General features: G+C 45.8%; 1 protein-coding gene across 1 annotated transcript in view; it reads left to right on the forward strand.

Annotated features, from left to right (window-relative positions):
* Nucleotides 1–5,358: 5,358 nt before the first annotated feature.
* txlnba (taxilin beta a) overlaps nt 5,359–23,343 on the forward strand; it is a 53,903-nt gene continuing 35,918 nt past the window's right edge. Inside the window, exons 1-2 of the mRNA XM_043695335.2 lie at nt 5,359–5,505; nt 22,420–22,955. Coding sequence (XP_043551270.2) covers nt 22,436–22,955 — 520 coding nt within the window. The 5' untranslated portion in view covers nt 5,359–5,505; nt 22,420–22,435. The remainder of the gene's footprint in view (nt 5,506–22,419; nt 22,956–23,343) is intronic.

A 23,343-nucleotide genomic window follows, 5' to 3' on the forward strand; every position in this document is an offset into this window, starting at 1 on the left:
CATCCGTCGTCATTTCCGCCACCTCCAAACAGACCCCACCACCAGTGATATATTTCCCTCCCCTCCCATATCAGCGTTCCAAAAAGACCACTCCTTCCGTGACTCCCTCGTCAGGTCCACACCCCCCACCAACCCAACCTCCACTCCCGGCACCTTCCCCTGCAACCGCAAGAAATGCAAAACTTGCGCCCACACCTTCCCCTCTTACTTCCCTCCAAGGCCCCAAGGGACACTTCCATATCTGCCACAAATTCACCTGCACCTCCACACACATCATCTATTGCATCCGCTGCACCCGATGTGGCCTCCTCTATATTGGGGAGACAGGCCGTCTACTTGCGGAACGTTTCAGAGAACACCTCTGGGACACCCGGACCAACCAACCCAACCACCCCATGGCTCAACACTTCAACTCCCCCTCCCACTCCACCAAGGACATGCAGGTCCTTGGACTCCTCCATCGCCAGACCATAGCAACATGGCGGCTGGAGGAAGAGCAGCTCATCTTCCGCCTAGGAACCCTCCAACCACAAGGGATGAACTCAGATTTCTCCAGTTTCCTCATTTCCCCTCCCCCCACCTTGTCTCAGTCCCAACCCTCGAACTCAGCACCACCTTCCTAACCTGCAATCTTCTTCCTGACCTCTCCGCCCTCACCCCTACTCCGGCCTATCACCCTCACCTTATCACCCTCACCTTAACCTCCTTCCACCTATCGCATTTCCAATGCCCCTCCCCCAAGTCCCTCCTCCCTACCTTTAATCTTAGCCTGCTTGGCACACTTTCCTCATTCCTGAAGAAGGGCTCATGCCTGAAACATTGATTCTCCTGCTCCTTGGATGCTGCCTGACCCTGCTGCGGTTTTCCAGCAACACATTTTTGACTCCCTGTTTTTGTCAGGTAAGATGAGTAATTACCTTTCACAGCCAAATGAGTAATACTTATCTTTCTCTGTAATTTTCACAAAGAAAGCCTGCTGTCTGCAGCATCTTTTTCTTTTTATTTCTTGGATTTTGGTTTAAACTATGTGTCTCTTGCTTTATCACAGTCTCTAAAGCTTTCTTACTATCTTCTTATGCTAATCTCCATCTATTTAGTTATTTTTCAATTATCCCTTTCTTGTTGTAGTTCTGGGTTTATTGTATGATCTGTGCGTGCAACCTGTTTAAATTGCCTCTATATCATAGAGTCATAGAGATGTACAATATGGAAACAGACGCTTCGGTCCAACCTGTCCATGCCGACCAGATATCCCGAACTAATCTAGTCCCACCTGCCAGCACCCAGCCCATATCCCTCCAAACCCTTCCTATTCATATACCCATCCAAATGCCTCTTAAATGTTGCAATTGTACCAGCCTCCACCACATCCTCTGGCAGCTCATTCCATACACGTATCACCCTCTGCGTGAAACATCCTTAGGTTTCTGTATTGTATCAGTGACTCACTGATATACACTCTCAATTATACACTCTCAATAGTGGCAACATTCATTGCCAGTGTAAGTGCTTCTTATTCACTTCCAGCCTTCTCAACTCATTTTGTGCAATTCACTTCAAGATTTCCTCTTGCCTGTTATGGACCAGACCAGACCCCCTCAAAAAAATTTAAGAAGGTAGCCTAGGCCCTAACATTTTCTTCTTTTAAAAGCAAATGTAACATGCCAGTTGCAATTTGATTTTCAAACCATTCAACGTTAAGCAAACCACAATTTGTTTGAACACTACAGTTAAAGTACAACAAAAAAAAGAACTTAGAATGACTTAGCTCTGCTGGAAAACTTAACAGACTAATAGATACTGGAACCATTACTACTTAATTGTCCCAATCCCATAAACACACCTCTTGGAAAGAAGGCAAATTCAGAAAATAGATTTTTCTCACAGGTAATTGAGCAGCATAGAGAACACGCCCCCCGCCTCTTACCCCCCTGCTTCTAGCTGTAATTGAGAAACAGAAACGATAACTTTTATTTCTTCAAAACTCCAGCAGCTTCTGCCCTGTTAAGACTCTGACAGCAATTGCTTAAAGCTAATCCTAAAACTAAAAAAACCTAGAAATACTGGTCTGTGAGAGCTGGCCACACCCATCCAGGATGCTTCTATTGTTACAACTTTTAAAAATCCCCAAGGCCTCACAAGCTGCTTACATTACCACAAACTGCTCATCACCTCTCATTCAATCTCTCTCTAAAAAATCAGGACAAAATACACTTCTTACAGCCACAGCATTGTCACATGCCCAACAAGGATATTTAACTAATGGAATTCCAAAGCCCACTCACTTTCTTTTGAGCCTCTAATCAGGAATGCTCTACAGATCCTGGAAGCTGTAATCGCCAGATCTCACTACTTTTTAGCTCACTCCTGCTGTTGCACTTCTCTTGCCAGGTCTGAAATGTGTTACCATTAAGTGCAGTTTCTCCTTTGTTGATTTACCATCAATGTGTCTAGAGGCCAATTTGGTATAGGCACCTAGTTTCTATATGAATAGTTCGTTAAACCCATCAAGTCTTTAAAGATTGGAATTCTCTGCTCATGAGTCCATTGGAATGCTCACTGCAGTTGCCTTGTTCAAAGCAACCTTGTTACCTTAAGCAATGATACTCACTTGCTGATCACCATGTTGCATGGGCTGTATGCCAACCACTACCAGCTTGTGGTTGGGGTAGTTTGCTGTCACCATCCACTTTCTTGACTCTGGTTGAGTCTGACGTTCTACAGAGTTTACAGTGATAGAGGGACGACCATGTGTGAGTTTGATGGAGAAGATTTAACCAAGATTTAATTGATTGCATGTTGGTAATTGGGTACGGGTGATGTCAGTAAAGTAAACATTGTTAGTATAAGTAAGAGGATACCTGGGATATAGGCCTCATTTCTACAAGTAACTGAGCAGTTCTGATCTTTCCCCATCCATCTGTATGACATTACACACTCTGCTAACAACACTGTGGGTCTACCTACAGCACACAAAACTGCAGGTGATTCACCAACACTTTCTGAGGCCAACAAGGGATGGGCGATAAATGCTGATCTGCCGTAGTGCCCATGTCCCGTAAGTGAATAATAAAACATCAAATTGTGTGGAACGCAACACAGTCTCCAATACTTAATCCTTCAGACTAGTTACTTATAACAAAACCACATTCTTCTACCAAGGGAGCAATGGGGTATTACATACCCCTGAGAGTCTCAGTTTAACTTCTCACCTTCAACGGTGCAGCTCTTGGGAGCGTCAACCTGGGTTTGGTGCTGAAGAAGGATTTGAACTCACAACCTTCTGACTGAGAAGCCCAGCTGACTAGTATGGGTGGGTTATTACCTCCTCCAGTTGGCAAAACTAAAACCAAAGGGACTGTGTGAATGTGGAGCTCTCTGCCTCAGAAGGCAGTGAAGATTGAATGGTTTTGTTGTAGCTGGGGATAGATTCTCATTCAGCAAGGGATTATTGCGAATGAGGGGGGGGGGGGTGGGATTCAAAATGCAAACAGTTCACTCATGCACTAATTGAGTGGTGAAGCAGACTTGAAGGGCTGAATGGCCTACTAGTCCATTTTGTTTCTTCATATCCCCACTCCAGGTCAGGAGACTACATCACCCAAACAGCTACACCAGACTGAATTCATCCTGAACGATAGTAGTTTGCAAAGTATTTTAATGTCACATTACAAGTAGTACAGGAAACTGAGGACATTCAGCCCCTTGACACTCTTCCAGAATGCAGTGTGAGTCATCTATACCTCCGTGCCATTTAATGCCCCCATCCTCCTCACTCCAAATGCTTTGACATTCAAACCAATTCTATCAAACAATCAGAGTCTCTAAAGCAGCAATTGATCACCAGCATCCACTTTTATGCAAATGATTTCAGGTTTCTACTTCCCTTAAGAGAGATCAATATTGTTTAACCAAACACTGATGCACATTTCACATTGTTACAGCATGTATTCCCTGTTCCCTGTTTGTCATTGATTGCAATTTCAAGTCATTGCTAAGAATGGCACATTTCAAAGTGTTGAAGCTGATTGATTCCCTGTTGTTAATTCATTTTCTGTGAAATCTTGGTGTTAATGTAATATGTGTGCACCACAGGTGTGTGCGTGCGCCCGTGCATGCGAATGCGTGTGTGTAAGGATGTGTGTGAGGATGCATGTATAAGGGTGTGTGTAGGAGTGTTTGTGTGTGAGAGGACATGTATGTGAGGGTGTGCATGTGAAGATGCATGTGTAAGGGTATGTTTGAGGATTTGTGTGTGAGGGAGTGTGTGTGAGGCTGTGTCTGAGGGGAGGGAGGTGTGAGGCTATGTGCAGGTGTGTGTGTGTGAGAGGAGGGAAGTGTGAGACTGCAAGTGTGCAGGCATGTGTGTGAAGGTGTGTGTGTATGAAGATGGGTGTGTGTATGAAGATGGGTGCATGTAAGGATGTATTTGTGCATGTGAATGCAAGGATACATGTGTGTGCAAATGCGCACATGAGTGTTGCATGTGTTTTGGTGACTGCATGTGAATAAGTATGAATACAATGATACATGCATGTGTGCATATGTTTTGGCATTTGTGTAAGTAAGTGAGCGTTTGTCTATGCTGTTGTGGTTTGTCTGCAGTTCTGAGTGTGGGAGCATGCTGGAACATTGAACTAACTCTACAGAGACCAGTATCTGACATCCTCACACACATTCACACACCACCCTCATCCCGGCCACCAAGTCACCCTTTATTTACACGTGGAGGGTCCTTGACACACACAGCTTCCTCAGAGCCAGCTCTCAGAGTGAGCAGAGCCTCTGATACTCCTGTTTATAACTGTCAGCCAGGGCTCCCTGATTGGACCAGATTAACCACCACAATCAGGGAACTCATCCTTTATGAGGTCCCCCTGGCTGACCTCATTACAATCACTACAATCGGAGCATACAGGAGCACAGTAGGTCAGTCAATCAACTGGGCTTGCTCTGCCATTCTAGATCATGGCTGAATACTTACTTCAACACCATTTTCTTGCACTGTCACCATCTTCCCTGATGACTGAGTTTCACATGAATGTGGGCATACGTGCATACGTGGATGTGTGCCTCTGTATGTTTGAACATGTACATGCATTAGTATACATATGTGTCAGTGTGTGTGTGTGTATGCATGTGCATATACATGTCAGTATGTATATGTACCTATATTTGTGTATGTGTGTGTGTGTCTGCCTGGATGTGGCAACACCACCATTAGTGCCTGCAACATGACTCTTCGTGTCACTGAAGCACAAGTGAACATTCCAAAATAAAAATAGAGTGCTATGTGTTTTGGCTGGGGGTGGGGCTGTGATTTAGTTGAGTCATTCCAAGGATCCAAGGACTAGGACTAGGATAACCTCACGGGCCCTTCCCCCAGGCTCGCTGTTGGCCTGGTCTATTTTTAGCTAAAATGATTCCAGTCACACAACTGCCTCAGCTGCCCTGTCACTCTAGAAGGTGAGTCTGCCTTCACAACGTTACACTTTCCAGACTGAGGTGAGTTCACATTTAACTTCTCAATCTGTTGTAATAATGCCACTATTTGAAGACAAAGTTAATTTGGTCTCTGACATTGAGAAGGTATAATCGCTGAAATGGAGAGCATGGGGGAGGTTAGGGTGCTGATTATGTTTTGTTCAGCTGGCTCCTGTTCTGGGGGTATAATGCTAACAACTTAAACTGCATTTATTTATCCTCCTTAATTTTCCTGGGGGTGTGAAATAAAGGCAAAATCATTTGAACAGTCAATAATACAAATTTTACATCAGCGAAAGGCTATCAAACAATGTAATAGAGAACATTTAGGTCCCAGAGGACTGAAGAATAACCAACATTGTTCCTTTGTTTAAGAAGGGCAACGGGAATAATCTGGAACATTATAGGCCGGTGAGCCTGACGTCAGTGGGAGGGAAATTATTGGAGAATCTTCTTAGGGACAATATTTACTCACATTTGGAAAAATATGGATTTCTTGACAATAGGCAGCACGGCTTTGTACAGGGGAGATCATGTCTTACAAACTTGATTGCGTTTTAAGAGGGAGTAACAAAGGTGGTTGATGAGGGCAGAGCAGTGGGTGTTGTCTACATGGACTTTAACAAGGCCTTTGACATGGCAGGCTGGTACAGAAGGTGAAGTCTCATGGGATCCACAGTGAGCTGGTAAAATGGGTTCAGTCCTGATGAATGGTTTCCAGCCCTGTTCCTCCAATACTGTCTGACTTGTTGTGCTTCTCCAACTCCACATTTTACCAACCAAAATGGATACAGAGCTGGCTTAGTCACATAAGCCAGAGGGTAGTGATAGAAGAGTGATTTTTCTGACTGGAGATCTGTGACCAGTGGGTATCAGTATCCGCAGGTATCCATACTAGGACCTCTGTTGTTTTCAATATCTATATGAATGTTCTGGAGGAAAATGTAGGTGGCTTTGTGGATGAGACAAAGATTGGGGGAGCTGCAGATAATGAGGAGGATTGCAGAGGATACAGTAAGATGTAGATAGGCTGGAGACTTGGCAGGAGAAATGACTGATGGAATTTAATCCGGACAAATGTGAGATGATACATTTTGGGAGATCAAATTTAGGAGGAAAGTAAACAGTAAGTGACAGAATCTTTAATAGCATCAACAGACAGAGAGATCTAGGTCCACAGTTCCCTGAAAGTGGCATTGCAAGTGGATAGGGTGGTCAAGAGGGCATATAGCATGCCTTCATCAGTGGCAGCACAGAGTATAAGAATTGGGAAGTTATGTTGCAGCTGTATGGATCTTTAGGTAGGTAACATTTGGAATAATGCTTACACTCTGGTTTCCACAGTACCAGAAGGATATGGAGGCTTTGGAGAGAGCACAGAATAAGGTTTTCTGTATTTTGCCTGGTTTGGGGGGTATTATGAGGAGAGATTGGACAAACTTGATTTGTTTTCACTTGAATGTTAGTGCATGAGGTATGACCTGATAGAGGTTTACAAAATTATGAGAGGCATGGAGAGAATGGATAGTTACAGTTTTTTTCTGAGGGTAGAAATGTCAATTACAGGGGGACAGAGATTTAAGGTAAAAGGGGGCTACGTTTGAAGGAGATGCAAGAGGCAAATTTTTATCACAGTGGGGGGTAAGTGCCTGGAGTGCGCTGCTGGAGGAGGTGGATACAATGGTAATGCTTAAAAGGCACCTTGACAGATACCTGAACAGGCAGGAAATAGAGGGATACAGATTGTGGAGAGGCAAAAGGTTTTTCATTCATGTGTCGGTACAGTTTTGGTGGACCAAAGGGCTTGTTCCTGTGCTGTACAGTTCTTCGTTATGTGTTTATTCATAAAGCATAATTCACCTCGAAGCTAAACCCTTGTTTCAAAGTCACTGGCCCAGTGATTGATCAGGTGTTCGAGAATTCAATTGGTACTTTCCGCTGAGAGACCTTGGAGTGCAGGTTCATAGCTCCTTGAAAGCAGAGTCACAGGTAGATATAATAGTGAAGAAGGCATTTGGTATGCTTTCCTTTATCGGTCAGAGTATTGAGTACAGGAGTTGGGAGGTCATGTTGTGGCTGTACAGGACATTGGTTAGGCCACTTTTGGAATATTGCGTGCAATTCTGGTCTCCTTCCTATCGAAAGGATGTTGTGAAACTTGAAAGGGTTCAGAAAAGAATTATAAGGATGTTGCCAGGGTTGGAGGATTTGAGCTATAGGGAGAGGCTGAATAGGCTGGAGCTGTTTTCCCTGGAGCGTCAGAGGCTGAAGGGTGACCTCATTGAGCTTTATAAAATCAGGAGGAGCATGGATAGGGTAAATGGGCAAGGTCATTTCCCTGGGGTGGGAGAGTCCAGAACTAGAGGGCATAGGTTTAGGGTGATAGGGGAAAGATATAAAAGGGACCTAAAGGGCAACTTTTTCATGTAGAGGGTGGTACATGTATGGAATGAACTGCCAGAAGAAGTGGTGGAAGCTGATACAATTGCAACATTTAAAAGGCATTTGGATAGATACATGAATAGGAAGTGTTTGTAGGGATATAGGCCAAGTGCTGGCAAATCAGACTAGATTAGGTTGGGATATCTTGTCAGCATGGACGTGCTGGACTGGAGGGTCTGTTTCCGTGCTGTACTTCTCTATGACTCTATGACTCTAAGATGTCACTGTCTCACCAAACAGAGCAAAGCATTAGTTTCCTGTTTATTTTCTTGACACAGTTATAGGACAAGTTAAAGCTTTTCTTACTTTAGACAAAAAAACAAAGATCAAAGAAAGTTACAGCACAGGAACAGGCCCTTCAGCCCTCCAAGCCTGCACCAATCCAGATCCTCTATCTAAACCTGTTGCCTATTTTCTAAGGATCAGTATCCCTCTGCTTCCTGCCCATTCATGTATCTGTCTAGGTATATCTTAAATGATGCTATTGTGCCTTCCCCTACCACCTCCGCTGGCAACACGTTCCATGCACCCACCAACCTCTGCGTAAAGAACTTTCCACATATAATCCAATCAGACTTGGTCATTATGGAGAGTGTCTTGTCACCAGAGCAGCTGGAAAACTGACAGACTTTCCCACATAACTGGGCAGTTCCTTCCTAAACCTAGCCTCACTGTCTCTTTAACCAACGCAGGAGTACACCCCCTGTCTGAATTCATTGCTTCATTAGTTTCTTTAGCACACAGGATAAACAGAGGACTGTGTAAAGCAGCCTGGGCAGCTACATGTTCACTTGCATATCTCTTTGAAGATATTTATGACTTTAATGCCAAAGTCTAAGGCCTTCATAGCCACTACTGTTTACGTAAATACAAACCAAAAGAACTGCAGATGCTGTAAATCAGAAACAAAAACAGAAGTAGTTGTAAAAGCTCAGCAGGTCTGGCAGCATCTGTGAAGAGAAATCAGAATTAATGTTTCGGATCTGGTGACCCTTCCTCAGAACTGATGGTAGCAAGGACAATGTCAGTTTTAATGCACAAGATAGGATGGGTGGGCGGAAGGGTGGGGGGGGGGGGGGTGGTAAGGAATAAACGATAGGTGGGGATAGAGCCCAAAGGGAGAGAAGAACCCAGCTGGACAGAAAAAGGATAATGGTCCGGCTGGGAGGGTGAATAGCTGTTAATGGAGACTGTTCGTGGCTAACAGTGGGTGGTGTGTAATGGTAGACTGTGTGATAGCAAGATCTGGTGTGTGAGGTAGGGGGCTAAGACATGGGGGAGTTCAGGCCCTAAAATGATTGAACTTGATATTGAGTCCAGAGGGCTGCAGGGTTCCTAGGCAGTAAATGAGGTGCTGTCCTTCCAGCTTGCCCTGAGCTTAGCTCGGGCACTGCAGCGAGCCTGAGACAGGGATGTTGGCCAGGGAACAGGGTGATGTGTTAAAGTGGCAGGCAACCGCAAGGCCAGGGTCTTTTTTTGCAGGCAGGATGTGGATGTTCTGCAAAGAGGTCATCCAGTCTACGGCTTCATTTCCCCAAAGTAGTAGGAGACAACATTGTGAGCAGCGAATGCAGTAGGTCAGATTGTGAGAAATGCGGGTAAAGTGCTGCTTCACTATTGTTACCTCCATCTCAACAGCTGCCAAACACCCTTGACTGGCCTTGCATACTTCTTCCTGTAGAACCTGATCTACTTAGCCTGATCCCCATAGCCCATGTTATAACTTGCACCAAATTTCACAGATCCATTGGGCTCCGCCGTTCCCACCCTAACCCCGGCACGTTGACACATCAGAGACTCAATTTTAAATTTCCAATCTAATCATCAGCCACCAGAAGAATAATAATTGCTGAACTATCTTGATTCGGAGGTGCCGGTGTCGGACTGGGATGTACAAAGTTACAAATCACACAACACCAGGTTATAGTCCAAATAAATCTGTTGGACTATAACTTGGTGTTGTGCGATTTTGAACTATCAATAGCCACAGTAACAATCGATTTAGCATAACCATTCGATTTCATAAAGCGGTTTATTTATACTTGCTGGAATTGATGGATGCAGGAAACTGCAAACGTAAGGAATACGTCCAGGTTTTTCAGATTCTTTGAATTAGCCAGAGAGTTGTAGTTCCACTTCACTTTCTCCAATGGCAATGCCAATCAGAGTTGACATACCCATTGATCACCATTTTTTTCTCTTTGGCATAAATTATTGAGAATGTTTGAAACGTTTGGATGGGTATATGAATAGGAAGGGTTTGGAGGGATATGGGCCGGGTGCTGGCAGGTGGGACTAGATTGGGTTGGGATATCTGGTCGGCATGGACCGGTTGGACCGAAGGGTCTGTTTCTATGCTGTACATCTCTGACTCTATGACTCTATTGCATTCTCGCATTCATACAAGATGAAAAGTTGCAGAGATTCTTTGTTTTTCACAATAATTTCATTTTTCATGTCTCTCCCTGCTTGGGCTAATTCCTAATCAAATATATAATCTCCTCAGGCCCTGCCATCCTCTGAGATCTTTGTAATCATTTAACCCTTGGGCAACCCCACGTTTCGCTACCACACCTTCAGTCACCTAGATCCTAAAGCCCAAAATCCTCTTGCACATCTCTCCATTTGTCCGGGTTACTTTCCAATATTGGCGAGGCCATGTTTGGAATACTGCGCTCATTTCTTTCCTTTCTGCCGTAGGAAAGATGCTGTTAATCTTGAAAGAGTTCAGTAAAAATTTACAAGGATGTTACCAGGTTTGGAGGGTTTGAGCTATCGGGTGAGACTGAATCGGCTGGGGCTGTTTTCCCTGGAGCATCAGAGAATGAGGAATAACCTTATAGAGGTTTATAAAATTATGATAGGGTAAATAGCTAAGGTTTTTTTCCCCAGGGTAGGGGAGTCCAAAACTAGAAGCCATAGGTTTAGGGTGAGAGGGGAAAGATTTAAAACAGACCTAAGGGGCAACCTTTTCACGCAGAGGGTGGTACGTGCATGGAATGAGCTGCCAGAGGAAGTGGCGGAGGCTAGTATAATGACAAACATTTAAAAGTCATCTGGATGGGTGTATGAATAGGAAGGGTTTAGAGGGATATGGCTCAAATGTTGGCAAATGGGACTAGATGAGATTGGGATATCTGGTCGGTATGGACAAGTTGGACCGAAGCTTCCGATTCTGTGCTGTACAACTCTATGACTCTGTGACTGTGAGTCTATTAAAATGCTTCCATCATTTTGACGGGGCTGCAGCTGACTCAGAGACGAGAGCGTCACCGAGTGAGCAATGGCTGATGCACAAGCGACCGAGCTAGGAACTGTGCGGATCTTGGTGGGCTGAAGGGAGGAGGAGGATGGAAATTACAGAAACAGGGGCAAAGAGGTGTGTGGGGGGGGAGGGGCATATTATAAGTGACAGTTGCAGCTGCCCCTAGCAAAATCTCAGTGGCTAGAGGGTTCCTATCGCTACAAATCACCTGAGATCCAACACCAAATGCAGCTTCAGTTCTAGGTGTTCATTTCTAATGTGCCATTCATTTTGGCATCAAAATAATCTTGTATTTAAAATGTTGTTGTGCAAGATTTTACACCAATGTTGGTAAAACTAGGGTGTCCACCATCATCTGAGGCATATCTCTATCCACCCGAGAAACTACCTGAAAGACAGAGGGAAAGAGGTTAAGTCATCTTCTGAACAAAATACGTTGGTGGAATTTATGAGGCAATTTTATTCTGGTTTTATTTTGTAATTCCTTTGTCGTCTCCTCTGGTAGTCATGGAGACAGCAACTTTTCCAAATGAATCATTTGCCTTTGAAGGATGGAAAGGAATGTGCATTTATAAAGCCCCAAATCTGTCAGATCCCTCAGGAACATTCCAAAGCACTTCATGTGGATATGGAATCACAAACCCATACAGCAGACAGGGAGGCCATTTGGTCTATCGTAGCTATGCCAGCCCTTTCTCGCAACTCCACTCTTTCTCCACAGCCTGTCAAATATTTATCCAATCCTTTTTTGAAAATTACGATCGTGGCTGGTTCTGTCAAGCATTCAAACAGCCTGCTCTTGATCACCAGCATTCATCTGCAATAGTGTTCCTTCATGTTGCCTCAAACGTATCCAGATCAAATTTGCTGTTCATCTTGGAGATCACAGCAGGTCAGGCAGCATCCATGGAGAGAGAGCAAGCTAACGTTTCAAGTCTGGATGACTCTTCAGCAGAGCTTCAGCTTGCTCTCGCCCCATGGAGGCTGCCTGATCTCCAGCATTTGTTGCTTCCAGTACAGAGTCCAGCATCTGTAGTAATTTGTTCCTATTTATCTGGCCTGCTCAAAGGAGAACAATGCCAGCCGATCAAGTCTCCAAACGTAACTGCAGACCCTCACCCCCGTACTGGCCTTGCAAAGCACCCTCACACTTTCTCTTCTCTGAAGCCTTGACGTTCTGACCCAGAGTGACCACAATGTTTCAGTATCACGGTCCAGTCCCTAATCTGACTCACTTATGCATGCTGAGGTTGCTTTGCCCTGGATGGTATTGAGCTTCTTGAGTGTGGTTGGAGCTGCACCTATCAGGCAAGTGGGGAGCATTCCATCACACTCCTGACTTGTGTCTTATAGAGGTGGACAGACGTGGAGGAGTCAAAGTGTGAATTACTTGCTGCGGGATTCCTAGCCTCTCTTGTAGCCACAGTATTTATATGACTGTTTCAGACTGCTTTCTGATCAGCTGCAACCCCCAAAATGCTGATGGTGGGAGATTTAGCAATGATTATATTATTGAAAGTCAAGGGACAATGGTTAGATTCTCTCTTGTCAGAGAAGGTCATTGGCACTTGTGTGTAATGGATGTTATTTGCTACCTGTCAATTCTAGCCTGGATAATGCCATTGCCTCTGCCAATGCCACAATGAACCAAACCGCATATTGGAGGAACAACACCTCATCTTCCGCCTGGGCTGCCTACAACCCAGAGGACTCAACATAGAGTTGTCCAATTTCAAATAACCTCCTTTCCCTTCCCCCGACTCCCTTACCAGCCCCTCCCCCTCCCCGCCCTTTCACTCCTCCCAGCCACCTACTAGATTTATTCCTCCTATTGACCAACCAGGTCATACCCTCTGCCTGAGTTCACCTATCCCCACTTCACCATCCTGCTCCCGCCGCCCCCTTTATCTGCAGCTCGCCCACACTCACACCCAGTCCTGAAGAAGGGTTAGACCACTGACTTCTGCACCTCCTGATGCTGCCTGACTTGCTGTGTTCTTCCAGCCTCCTGCCTGTCTACTTTGGATTCTAGCATCTGCAGTTTTTTTTTGTATCTAAGCCTGGATATTGTCCAGATCTTGATGCATTTGAACAGTCGCGAATGGTGCTGAACATTGTGCAATCATTGGTGGACATCCCAGTTGTAATGGAAGGAAGGTCATTGATGAAGTAGCTGAAGATGGTTGAGCCAAGGAGCCACACTGAGGAAGTCCTCAGGTTACGTGCTAAGACTGAGATGAATGAACTCCAATCTTCCTTTCTGTAAGTTATGCCTTAAACCAGTGGAGAGGTTTCCATCACCATTGCATTCAAAGTCCTTTGTTGTCTCATTTTCTTTAGAATTAGTATGCCCACAGTGTAAAAACAGGCCCTTTAGCCTAACAAGTCCACACTGACCCTCTGAAGAGTAATCTCCCCTATATTTACCCCTGACTAATAACCTACACGATGGGTAATTTAGCATGGCCAATTCACCTATCCTGCACATCTTTGGATTGTGAGAGCACCTGGAGGAAACCTACACAGACACGGGGAGAATGTGCAAACTCCACACAGACGGTTGCCCGAGGCTGGAATCGAACCTGGATCCCTCGTGCTGGGAGGCAGCAGTGCTAACCACTTGATTAAATGTTGTCTTTGATGTAGAGGGTGTGATTCTCGCGTGATCTCCGGAGTTTAGTGTTTGTTTCCATATGAACTTATGAAACAAATTAGTTGTAGAAGGTAGGCCATTCAGCCCCTCACACATGCACTACCATTCAGGTCATTCTGGTATAACGCACATTCCGTCAACACAAATTGGCTGTGACGCGATTGGTGAATTGCGGACACTGTTTGAAGAATGTGAACTTTCCACTGAGCAAGTATTAGCGATCTTCTACAATGCAATCTTCTACAATGTGATTTTCCATAGCGTGAGGTTGCAGAGGAATTGTTGTGTCATATCAGATTGCTCTGTAAGATCATGGCTGATCTAATTCGAATCTCAAGCCTACATTTTCACCCACCCGGATGACCTTTCACCTCTCTGCTAATCAAAATTCTATCCACCCCTGACACAAAAATATCGAACGACTTTTCTTTCACCACCTTTCAGGAAGAGAAACCCAGAGACTCACAACCCTCTGATGGAATGAAAGCTCACCTCCTCTCTGTTTTAAGTGGATGGCCCATGATCAGTGAACCCTAATTCTACTTTCTCACTTAATGGGAACCACACTCTATACTTGCCCTGTCAGGACCCCTCAGGATCTTACATGTTTCAAATAGCAACCTCTTAACTTCTAAAGGTCAGTGAATACAAGCCTATCCTGTTCAACCTTTCCTCATAAGGACGTGAGATCTAGTGAGCTTGCGTGATGTACACTTTAGCTGTACAAGATTTTATTATGTTTTGAAGGTGGATACTTTTTGAGGCAATGTGGCAGCGGGAGTCTTTGAGCTCATCATCGGTGGTCCCTCACAGACAAGGATGTCTCTCTCCCACTCGCAGGGTGAATCTGTAGGTGGTTGTACAGACCATTGAGGCTACTGCAGACTCTGTTACACTTGGGGCAGCAGGTGGTAATGGGAAGGGATGGCTGGGGGTCAGCACGCTCCTTACACTGTTTGTGCCTGGCTTCCACTTTTTCCCACCAGCAATTCTCGAGATGCTCGACACCTTCCCGGATGCCCCTCCCCCACTTTGGACAGTCTCGGGCCAGTGATTCCCAGGTGTCTGTGGGAATGCTGCATTTCACCTGTGGGGTCTTGGGGGCATCCCTGAAGCAATTCCTTATTTCACCTATGGTTCTCCTGCTCTTTCGGAGCTGGGGGTAGAGCACTGGCTTGGGGAATCTTGTGTCCATCACAGCCAATCAAGGGTGGTCAGTGCCTCGATGCTGGGGATATTGGCCTGGTCAAGGACTCTGGTGTTGGTGCATCTGTCTTCCCAGTGGATTCACAGGCAGCGTTGGTCTTCCTGCTCCAGCACCTTGGAGGTGTCTGCTGTATACAGCCCATGTCTCAGAGCCATATAAGAAGGCAGGAGCCATCACAGCTTTGTAAACCATGGGCTTGGTGTCGGATCTGCTGCTGTTGTCCTCAAACGCAGTCACTTCCAACACCTTTGGACTGCCCTGTCAACCAAAAAAGTTATTGTTGAAAAGATCCCAAATCGCCTCCATTGTGCTAGTGCAGCATTCTTTGAGCTGAGGAAGGCATGCCTAGAGTTTGGTGCGACTGCAGTTTGTTACAGACCTGCAATGTACAGAGACATCTAGAAGCATGCACACAATAAGCATTTCTTACCCCTTCTGTCTGTGAGCGAAAAGACAAAAGCCCTCATGACTTTAAAAGAAGAATTCTGATTAAAGAAAAGATCCACCCAACCAGTTATTTGTATCAATGACTCATTGTCACTCATCAGACAATACAGGTCATTCTGCAATAACGCCCTTTCAGTAACACGAATTGGCGGCAATACAATTGACAAATTGGGGGACACTGTTTCTAAAGCATGAACGTTTAAAACATGTGTTGGCTGTAACGCGATTACATCGCCAACACTTTAAGTATTGTTTCTAAAGCATGATCTTTCTATAATGTAGGGTTGCACAAGAATGCAATTATCACTTTACAGAAGAATCACCTGCATCTTGTCACCATCACTTTAAAAGGCTAAAAAGCTGAGGGAAATAACTCTCCATGCTTGTGGTCTGGGCTTACGATCTATAGAATTTGTTTCCACTCTCCACACTTTTTCCACCCATAACATTTGTGTCAAACCTTCTGCTTTTCTCTAACTTATTCATGAACAAATTTTTGAGTATTTGAGGTTTTAAAGGAGTGAAGCCTAAATTAGTAATCTGAATTTTTTTGTCATTTGTTAAACATTAAGTTGAAAATCACACACCAGGTTGTAGTGCAACAGGTTTATTTGAAACCAACAACTGAAACCAACATGATCATTCTAAAAGATGAGAGACTTAACAAACAATCCAGGTCTTTTTCAATATCTAGTTTCAGTTATGTCACACTGTAAACTTTTGCTATAAATTCTGTGTCTTATGATCTTCTCTTCCACAACCACCTGATGAAGGAGCAGTGCTCTGAAAGCTAGTGCTTCTAAATAAACCTGTTAGACTATAACCTGGTGTTGTGTGATTTTTAACTTTGTACATCCCAGTCCAACACTGGCACCTCCAAGTTAAAGATTAAGTTTACAATAAATAGAATAATGTTCTATTCATGATGAAACACGGTGTGACTTACTTTTATCTTGAATAGCAATCCACTTAGAACCTCAAAAATATGGAAGTAGGCACGGTGGCACAGTGGTTAGTACTGTTGCCTCACAGCGCCAGAGACCTGGGTTCAATTCCTGCCTCAGGTGACCAGTGGAGTGCCACAAGGTTCGGTGCTGGGCCCCCTATGTTTTGTCATTTACATAAATGATTTGGATGCGAGCATAAGAGGTACAGTTAGTAAGTTTGCAGATGACACCAAAATTGGAGGTGTAGTGGACAGCGAAGAGGGTTACCTCAGATTATAACAGGATCTGGACCAGATGGGCCAATAGGCTGAGAAGTGGCAGATGGAGTTTAATTCAGATAAATGCGAGGTGCTGCATTTTGGGAAAGCAAATCTTAGCAGGACTTATACACTTAATGGTAAGGTCCTAGGGAGTGTTGCAGAACAAAGAGACCTTAGAGTGAAGGTTCATAGCTCCTTGAAAGTGGAGTCGCAGGTAGATAGGATAGTGAAGAAGGCGTTTGGTATGTTTTCCTTTATTGGTCAGAGTATTGATTACAGGGGTTGGGAGGTCATGTTGCGGCTGTACAGGACATTGGTTAGGCCACTGTTGGAATATTGCGTGCAATTCTGGTCTCCTTCCTATCAGAAAGATGTTGTGAAACTTGAAAGGGTTCAGAAAAGATTTACAAGAATGTTGCCAGGGTTGGAGGATCTGAGCTACAGAGAGAGGCTGAAGAGGCTGGGGCTGTTTTCCCTGGAGCGCCGGAGGCTGAGGGGTGACCTTATAGAGGTTTACAAAATTATGAGGGGCATGGATAGGATAAATAGGCAAAATCTTTTCCCTGGGGTCGGGGAGTCCAGAACTAGAGGGCATAGGTTTAGGGTGAGAGGGGAAAGATATAAAAGAGACCTGAGGGGCAACCTTTTTACGCAGATGGTGGTATGTGTATGGAATGAGTTGCCAGAGGAAGTGGTGGAAGCTGGTTCAATTGCAACATTTAAGAGGCATTTGGATGGGTATATGAATAGGAAGGGTTTGGAGGGATATGGGCCGGATGCTGGCAGGTGGGATAGATTGGGTTGGGATATCTGGTCGGCATGGACAGGTTGGACCGAAGGGTCTGTTTCCATGCTGTACATCTCTATGACTCTATGACTGTGTGGAGTTTGCACATTTTCCCTGTGTCTGCGTGGATTTCCTCTGGGTGCTCCGGTTTCCTCCCATAGTCCGAAAATGTGCAGGTTAGGTGAATTGGCCATGCTAAATTGCCCATAGTGTTAGGTGAAGGGGTAAATGTAGGGGAATGGCTCTGGGTGGGTTGCGCTTCGGAGGGTGGGTGTGGACTTGTTGGGCCGAATGGCCTGTTTCCACACTGTAAGTAATCTAATCTAATCTATTCCACCCATCAGGTCCACACTAACCCTCTGAAGGACCTTCCACCCCACCCCTTTAACCCTGCATTTCCCATGGCCAATCCATCCAACCTGCACATCTTTGGGCTGTGGCAGGAAACCAGAGCACCCAGAAGAAACCCACGCAGACATGGGGAGAGTGTGCAAACTCCACACAGACAGTCATTTGAGGCTGGAATTGAACTTGGGTCCCTGGCACTGTGAGGCAGCAGAGCTAACCACTGAGCCAAGGTGCCATCACAAGAAAGCCCTACACTAAGTTGCTTGGGCCCTAAACTCTAGAATTGCCTCCTTAAACTGCCCCAACTCTCTCTCTCTCTCCACCTTCAAGATGCTCCTTACAACCTTTCTCTTTCACTAAGCATTGGCTATTCATCCTACGACCTTCTTATGTGGCTCAATTCTTTTTCTGTATGACACCCCTCTTGAGACATTTTACAATGGTAATGCTGCTGTCACTGCCACTGGACAGTCTTATAAGGGAAGGTTAGCCAGGCTGGGCTGATATCCACTGCATACTGGAAGAGTAGGAGGCAACTTGTTTGAAGTGTATTAGATCCCGAGGAATCTTGACAGGATGAATATAAAGGGAATGTTTCATTTTATTAGAGAATCTATGACAAGGCTCACTGTTTAAAAATAACGGGTCGGCTGTTTACAACAGAGATAAGGCAAAATTGTTTTCTTTCAGAGGCTCATGAGTCTTTGAACGAATGAGTGAATGGTTTATTTATTGTCACTTGCATTTTACAGTGAATAATGCAGTAAAACACACTGAGAAGCTTCAAGACAGTCTGTGTGGAGTTTGCATGTTCTCCCTGTGTCTGTGTGGGCTTCCTCCCTCTGTCCAAAGAGGTGTAGGTTAGGATGGACTGTCTGGGCTAAATTGCAGTGTCCAGGAATGTGCAAGCTAGGCCCACCTCCCCAAAACCACCGCCAATGCAGGGACCCGTGCTGAGCGTACACTTGTCAGGCAACCAGGAGATCTTGGCTCTGCTGTGGCCTTGATGATGCCAAGAGTCCTGGCTCCAGGCATACCATGCTGCCACCTCGCTAACACCAGGAGTCCCTTCTCTGGGCCTACAGCAATCACAAGTCCCTGGCTCCACTGCCAGACCAGGCCACCACTGTCTCACTTAAAGTCCCTTCCCCGAGATGTTGCCTTGCCAACGCCGCCATCTTAGAAAAGTCCACAGCCGGCAATCATCCTTGCAGCCGCCACTGCCTCCAGTCACCACGAGGAGGCGCCATCCACACAATGCCTGCTCTCTCTACCTCACCGATGTCACTAACTGATCCGCCACAAAGGATTCCAAAATAAAGAAAAAGGGAAAGAAAAACATGAAAGAAAAAGAGCGGAAGTGAAAAAAGACAAAACCAAAAAGAAAGCATATGGGAACGAGTGAGCCCAGGGCAAGCGCCTGCACGCAGGGCTGCTACTGTGCTGCCATCTTGAATCAACTGAAACAGAGACCTTGGATATTTTAAGGTGGAGGTGGATAGATTGTCTAGAAGCAAGGGAGCAGATGAAAGGGTTTGGGCAGGGATTAGATGGGAATGTGGAGTTGAGGAGATGAACAGATTAAGCACATTCTCATTAAATAATAGAGCAAGGTTGAAGGGCTGAATGGCCTACTTAACCTCCAAGTATGTGTGCTTGCCCACAAATACAGGTTGTTGTTGTGTTGGAGCGGCTTCTTTTGGAGCGGGTGTCAAATTAGCAGAAAGAGGAACCCAGTGTTTTATACCCTGTATGGTCAAATAAAACACACTAGTGAGACCTCAGTGGGAGTACAGTGTACTCTATCTCCTGGATGCCACATTATAAGGAGAGAATACACCCGTGGATTATAAGAACCAGCCTAAAGCTTAGAAGTTTCCTGGTGGCATGGTGGCTCAATGGTTAGTGTTGCTGCCTCATAGCACCAGGGGCCCAAGTTTGATTCCAGCCTCGGGCGACCGTTTGTGTGGAGTTTGCACGTTTGCCCCGTGTCTGTGTGGGTTTCCTCTGGGTGCTCCAGTTTCCCCTCACAGTCACAAAGATGTGCAGGTTAGGTGGATTGGCTGTGGGAAATGTAGGGTAAAGGGGTGTGCCTGGGTCGGATGTTCTTTGGAAGGTTGGTGTGGACTCTATAGGCCAAATGGCTTGCTGCTACACAGTAGGGAGTCTATGATATTGGGACTGTTCTCCTTGGGGAGACGATTTGACAGAGATTTTCAAAACCATCCGTGGGCTTGATAGGCCAAAAATGTTGCTGCTCACAAAAAGATCAAGAAGGTGGGAGCGGAGGGGGGTGCTCGTGAGGATTTAAAGTGACTTGTAAATAAAGTGATGTAAGAAAAGCCTTTTCCACAAAGCGAACATGTTGGGTGTGGAAGGTGTAGCCTGGAAATGTGGGGGAGGCAGGTTCAACTGAGGGACTCAAGAGGAGATTGGGTGGTTATTTGAATAGAAATGGCGTGCACTAAGTAATATGTGGAAAAGACGGGAGATTGGCGCTGGGTAACGAGGCACGTTTGCAGAGCTGGTGCACGCAGGTATGCTGGGCTGAATGGCCTCCCTTTTGCTGTAACTATCCTGTGAATGTGTGATTCTGTGCCCTGGGGATAATTTCCAGGCCGTGTTTTGATCTGACTGCAGGGACACTGGCTGTGTTTGGATGTTAGAGAAGGCGATCACTTTGTCTTCCCCAGGCTGGTTTGAACTGTCAACGACAGCTCCCGATAGTGCTCTCCAACATGGCCCTATTTAGCAATGCTCCAAATAAGCCCTCGCGGCTGAGCAGCAGCTGCACATTGGTTAGCTTACTGTCTGTATGAAGCAAATAGCTATAATTAACCACAGCATATGTTACTGCACAGTGTCTGTCTTAAAGGGAAATCCCTCTATAACTCATCACACTCTGGCAAAAACTCAGTTCAATCTACACCTTTAGCCCCAAGCATCCATTCACCTCCTACTCACCAGTCTCTGTGGGAGCTTGCTGAGCGTAAAGCACCTTGGGAGACCCTGCACTTGCAAAAGGCGCTATATGAATGCAAGTTCCTGATTCTTTCTTGATGCACCCTGGTCTCTGTTATCAGACAGGAGCCTGTCCAATCTGCAACACCGGCAGATTTCATCTTCTGGCCCCTCCTGAGACCACAGATCAGGGATTAACAGTAATGCCAAATATAGGCCAGCTATTAGTTCAGTGGAAGTCTGTGCCATGATCTGGTGTGTATAAACAACTTACATTTATAAAGCCCCAACATACATATAAGGAGCAGCAGGAGGCCATGCAGCCCCCTCAAGCCTGCAGCACCATTCTAAAAGATTGTGATTGACTTGTTTGTGGCCCCAGCTCTACTTTCTCACTAACCCCCACCTTCTTCCTGCCCTCTGAGCTGATCCTCTGACTCTGTTATTAATCAGGAGTACATTGCATCTGCCTTAAATAATCCCACCTCTAGTGATCTCTACAGAAGAGAATTCCAACGGGTCGCGACTCTCTGAGAGAAATTTTCTTCATCTCTCTCTTAAATAGGCGACCCCCTTATTTTTTGAACGTTGACCCTCCCCCGGTACTAGTCTCTCCCATGAGGGGAAACATCATTTCAGCATTTCGGGATGTTACCTTGCTCAGCCAGCTCACCCCTCATTCATCTAAACTCCAGTAGATCGCTAAACCCGCTGTGCGTCAAATCCACACCCCTTTGGCTGAAAGAGAGAGAAGGATAGATAGAGAGAGAGAGAGAGAGAATGAAAGAGAGAGAGAGCGAGAGAGAAGATAGGGTGTCTCTGGGGAACTGGCTCAAGTAAGCAAAAGAAAATCATTTAACTGGAGAAAACTGTGGAAGTGAGGGACAGATTGGATTTCTACCTGAGCTCCAAAGTTAATTATTCCTCTCAAACAGGAAAGGTAGTGGACACGCATAATGGTCATATCATTGGAGGAAGCCTGACACTATTTAGGACAAAGCAGCCCACTTGATTGACACCACATCCACAAGCATCCACTCCCTCCACTACCGACGCTCAGTAGCAGCAGGGTATACCACCCACAAGATACACTGCAGAAATTCACCCAAGACCCTTAGACAGTCCTTTTCAAACCCATAACTGCTTCCATCTAAAAGGACAAGGGAAATTGAGAGTTGGTGTCTCTGCCCTCTGAAACACTATTCAATTCACAGGGCATTAAGGATGGGCAATGAATGCTGGCCTTGACAGAGTCACCCGCATCGCCGTGGATCTGAAGTCACATGTAGGCCAGACCGGGTAAGGACAGCAGAACCCACAAGAGAACACACAATGGAAAAACAAAATCAGGTTACAACTCACCGCAGAGTTGCAGAGGTGAGGAACACTCAATCAGCAGCGACAACAGAAGAGAAAGTGGGAGGCTGGCATAGGGGACCAGCGGAGAATGCACTTCACTTTCCTGCTGTTGGGGTAGGAGAGTGATTGATGAAGGTCTCAGCAAGAATCAGAGCTTACTATGGGGAAGGGTCAATGATAAACATTGAGATTATGTGGGTCATTATTCCTGGGGTCAGGTTTGTCCAATGATGTAACATTCCTATTATCTCCTGTTTAGGCATTATTAATCAACAATGGAGTACCAGGATACCATCACCACCAATTCTCAAGACCCTTCCGGCGGCACTGGAAGACAGGAGCCAGCCCAAGATTCAACATCAGGTCCGAGCACTGACCTCCCAGAACAGCCGAGGAAAGACGTTCCGGCTGAAAACGCCCAGGTGTCACCACGACAGCCGGAGGAGAAACCGGAAACTGTTGCGGCACTCGGTCAGGCACAGATGAAGACGACCCTCCTGAATCTGAAGGAGGAGGCTCCTGCTCAGGGAGAGACAGCCATCACTGACATCGCCGAGGATCTGGACAGGCAGCTGGAGGACATCATCAAAACCTACGGCTCAGGAGAAACCCTCCAGGGAAGGGAGGCCAAGGGGGAGACATCTGGAAGTCAGGCCCTGGACAATGGGGAGGGGATTTCCGAAGAGTGTATCGAGGAGGTTGGGAAATTGCAGCCAGAGGCCACAGTGCAGGCAGAAGCAAACAAGGAGATGGGCAAGGACCAGAAACTGGACAAGAAGAAGCTGAAAGGACTGGGTGAGTACCAAATTCATTCCTCAATGAACATTTTCATCGAGAATAAAGGCACCCGAGCAGCCGTAGAGATTTCCAGTTTGTCTGCTGCTTAGGACACTCAACTGACACACTGATACTTTAAGTTGGTCACCTGGAGGAAGAACGTCCCACCTTCCATCTTGGGACCCTCCAACCACACGGGATCAACATCAATTTCACCAGTTTCCTCATCTCCTCTCCCCCCACCCCATCCCAGATCCAACCCTCCATCTTAGCACCACCTTCTTGACCTGTCCTACTGATCCATCTTCCTTCCCACCTCTCCATTCCACCCTCCCCACTGTCTTATCACCATCACCCCTCCAGCTGCATCTACCTATCACCTTCTCAGGTACCATCCCCCCAGCCC

The sequence above is a fragment of the Chiloscyllium plagiosum genome, unplaced genomic scaffold (genome assembly GCF_037043375.1).
Source record: "Chiloscyllium plagiosum isolate Xiang-an unplaced genomic scaffold, Cpla_swu_hap1 HiC_scaffold_10, whole genome shotgun sequence".
Classification (NCBI taxonomy): domain Eukaryota; kingdom Metazoa; phylum Chordata; class Chondrichthyes; order Orectolobiformes; family Hemiscylliidae; genus Chiloscyllium; species Chiloscyllium plagiosum.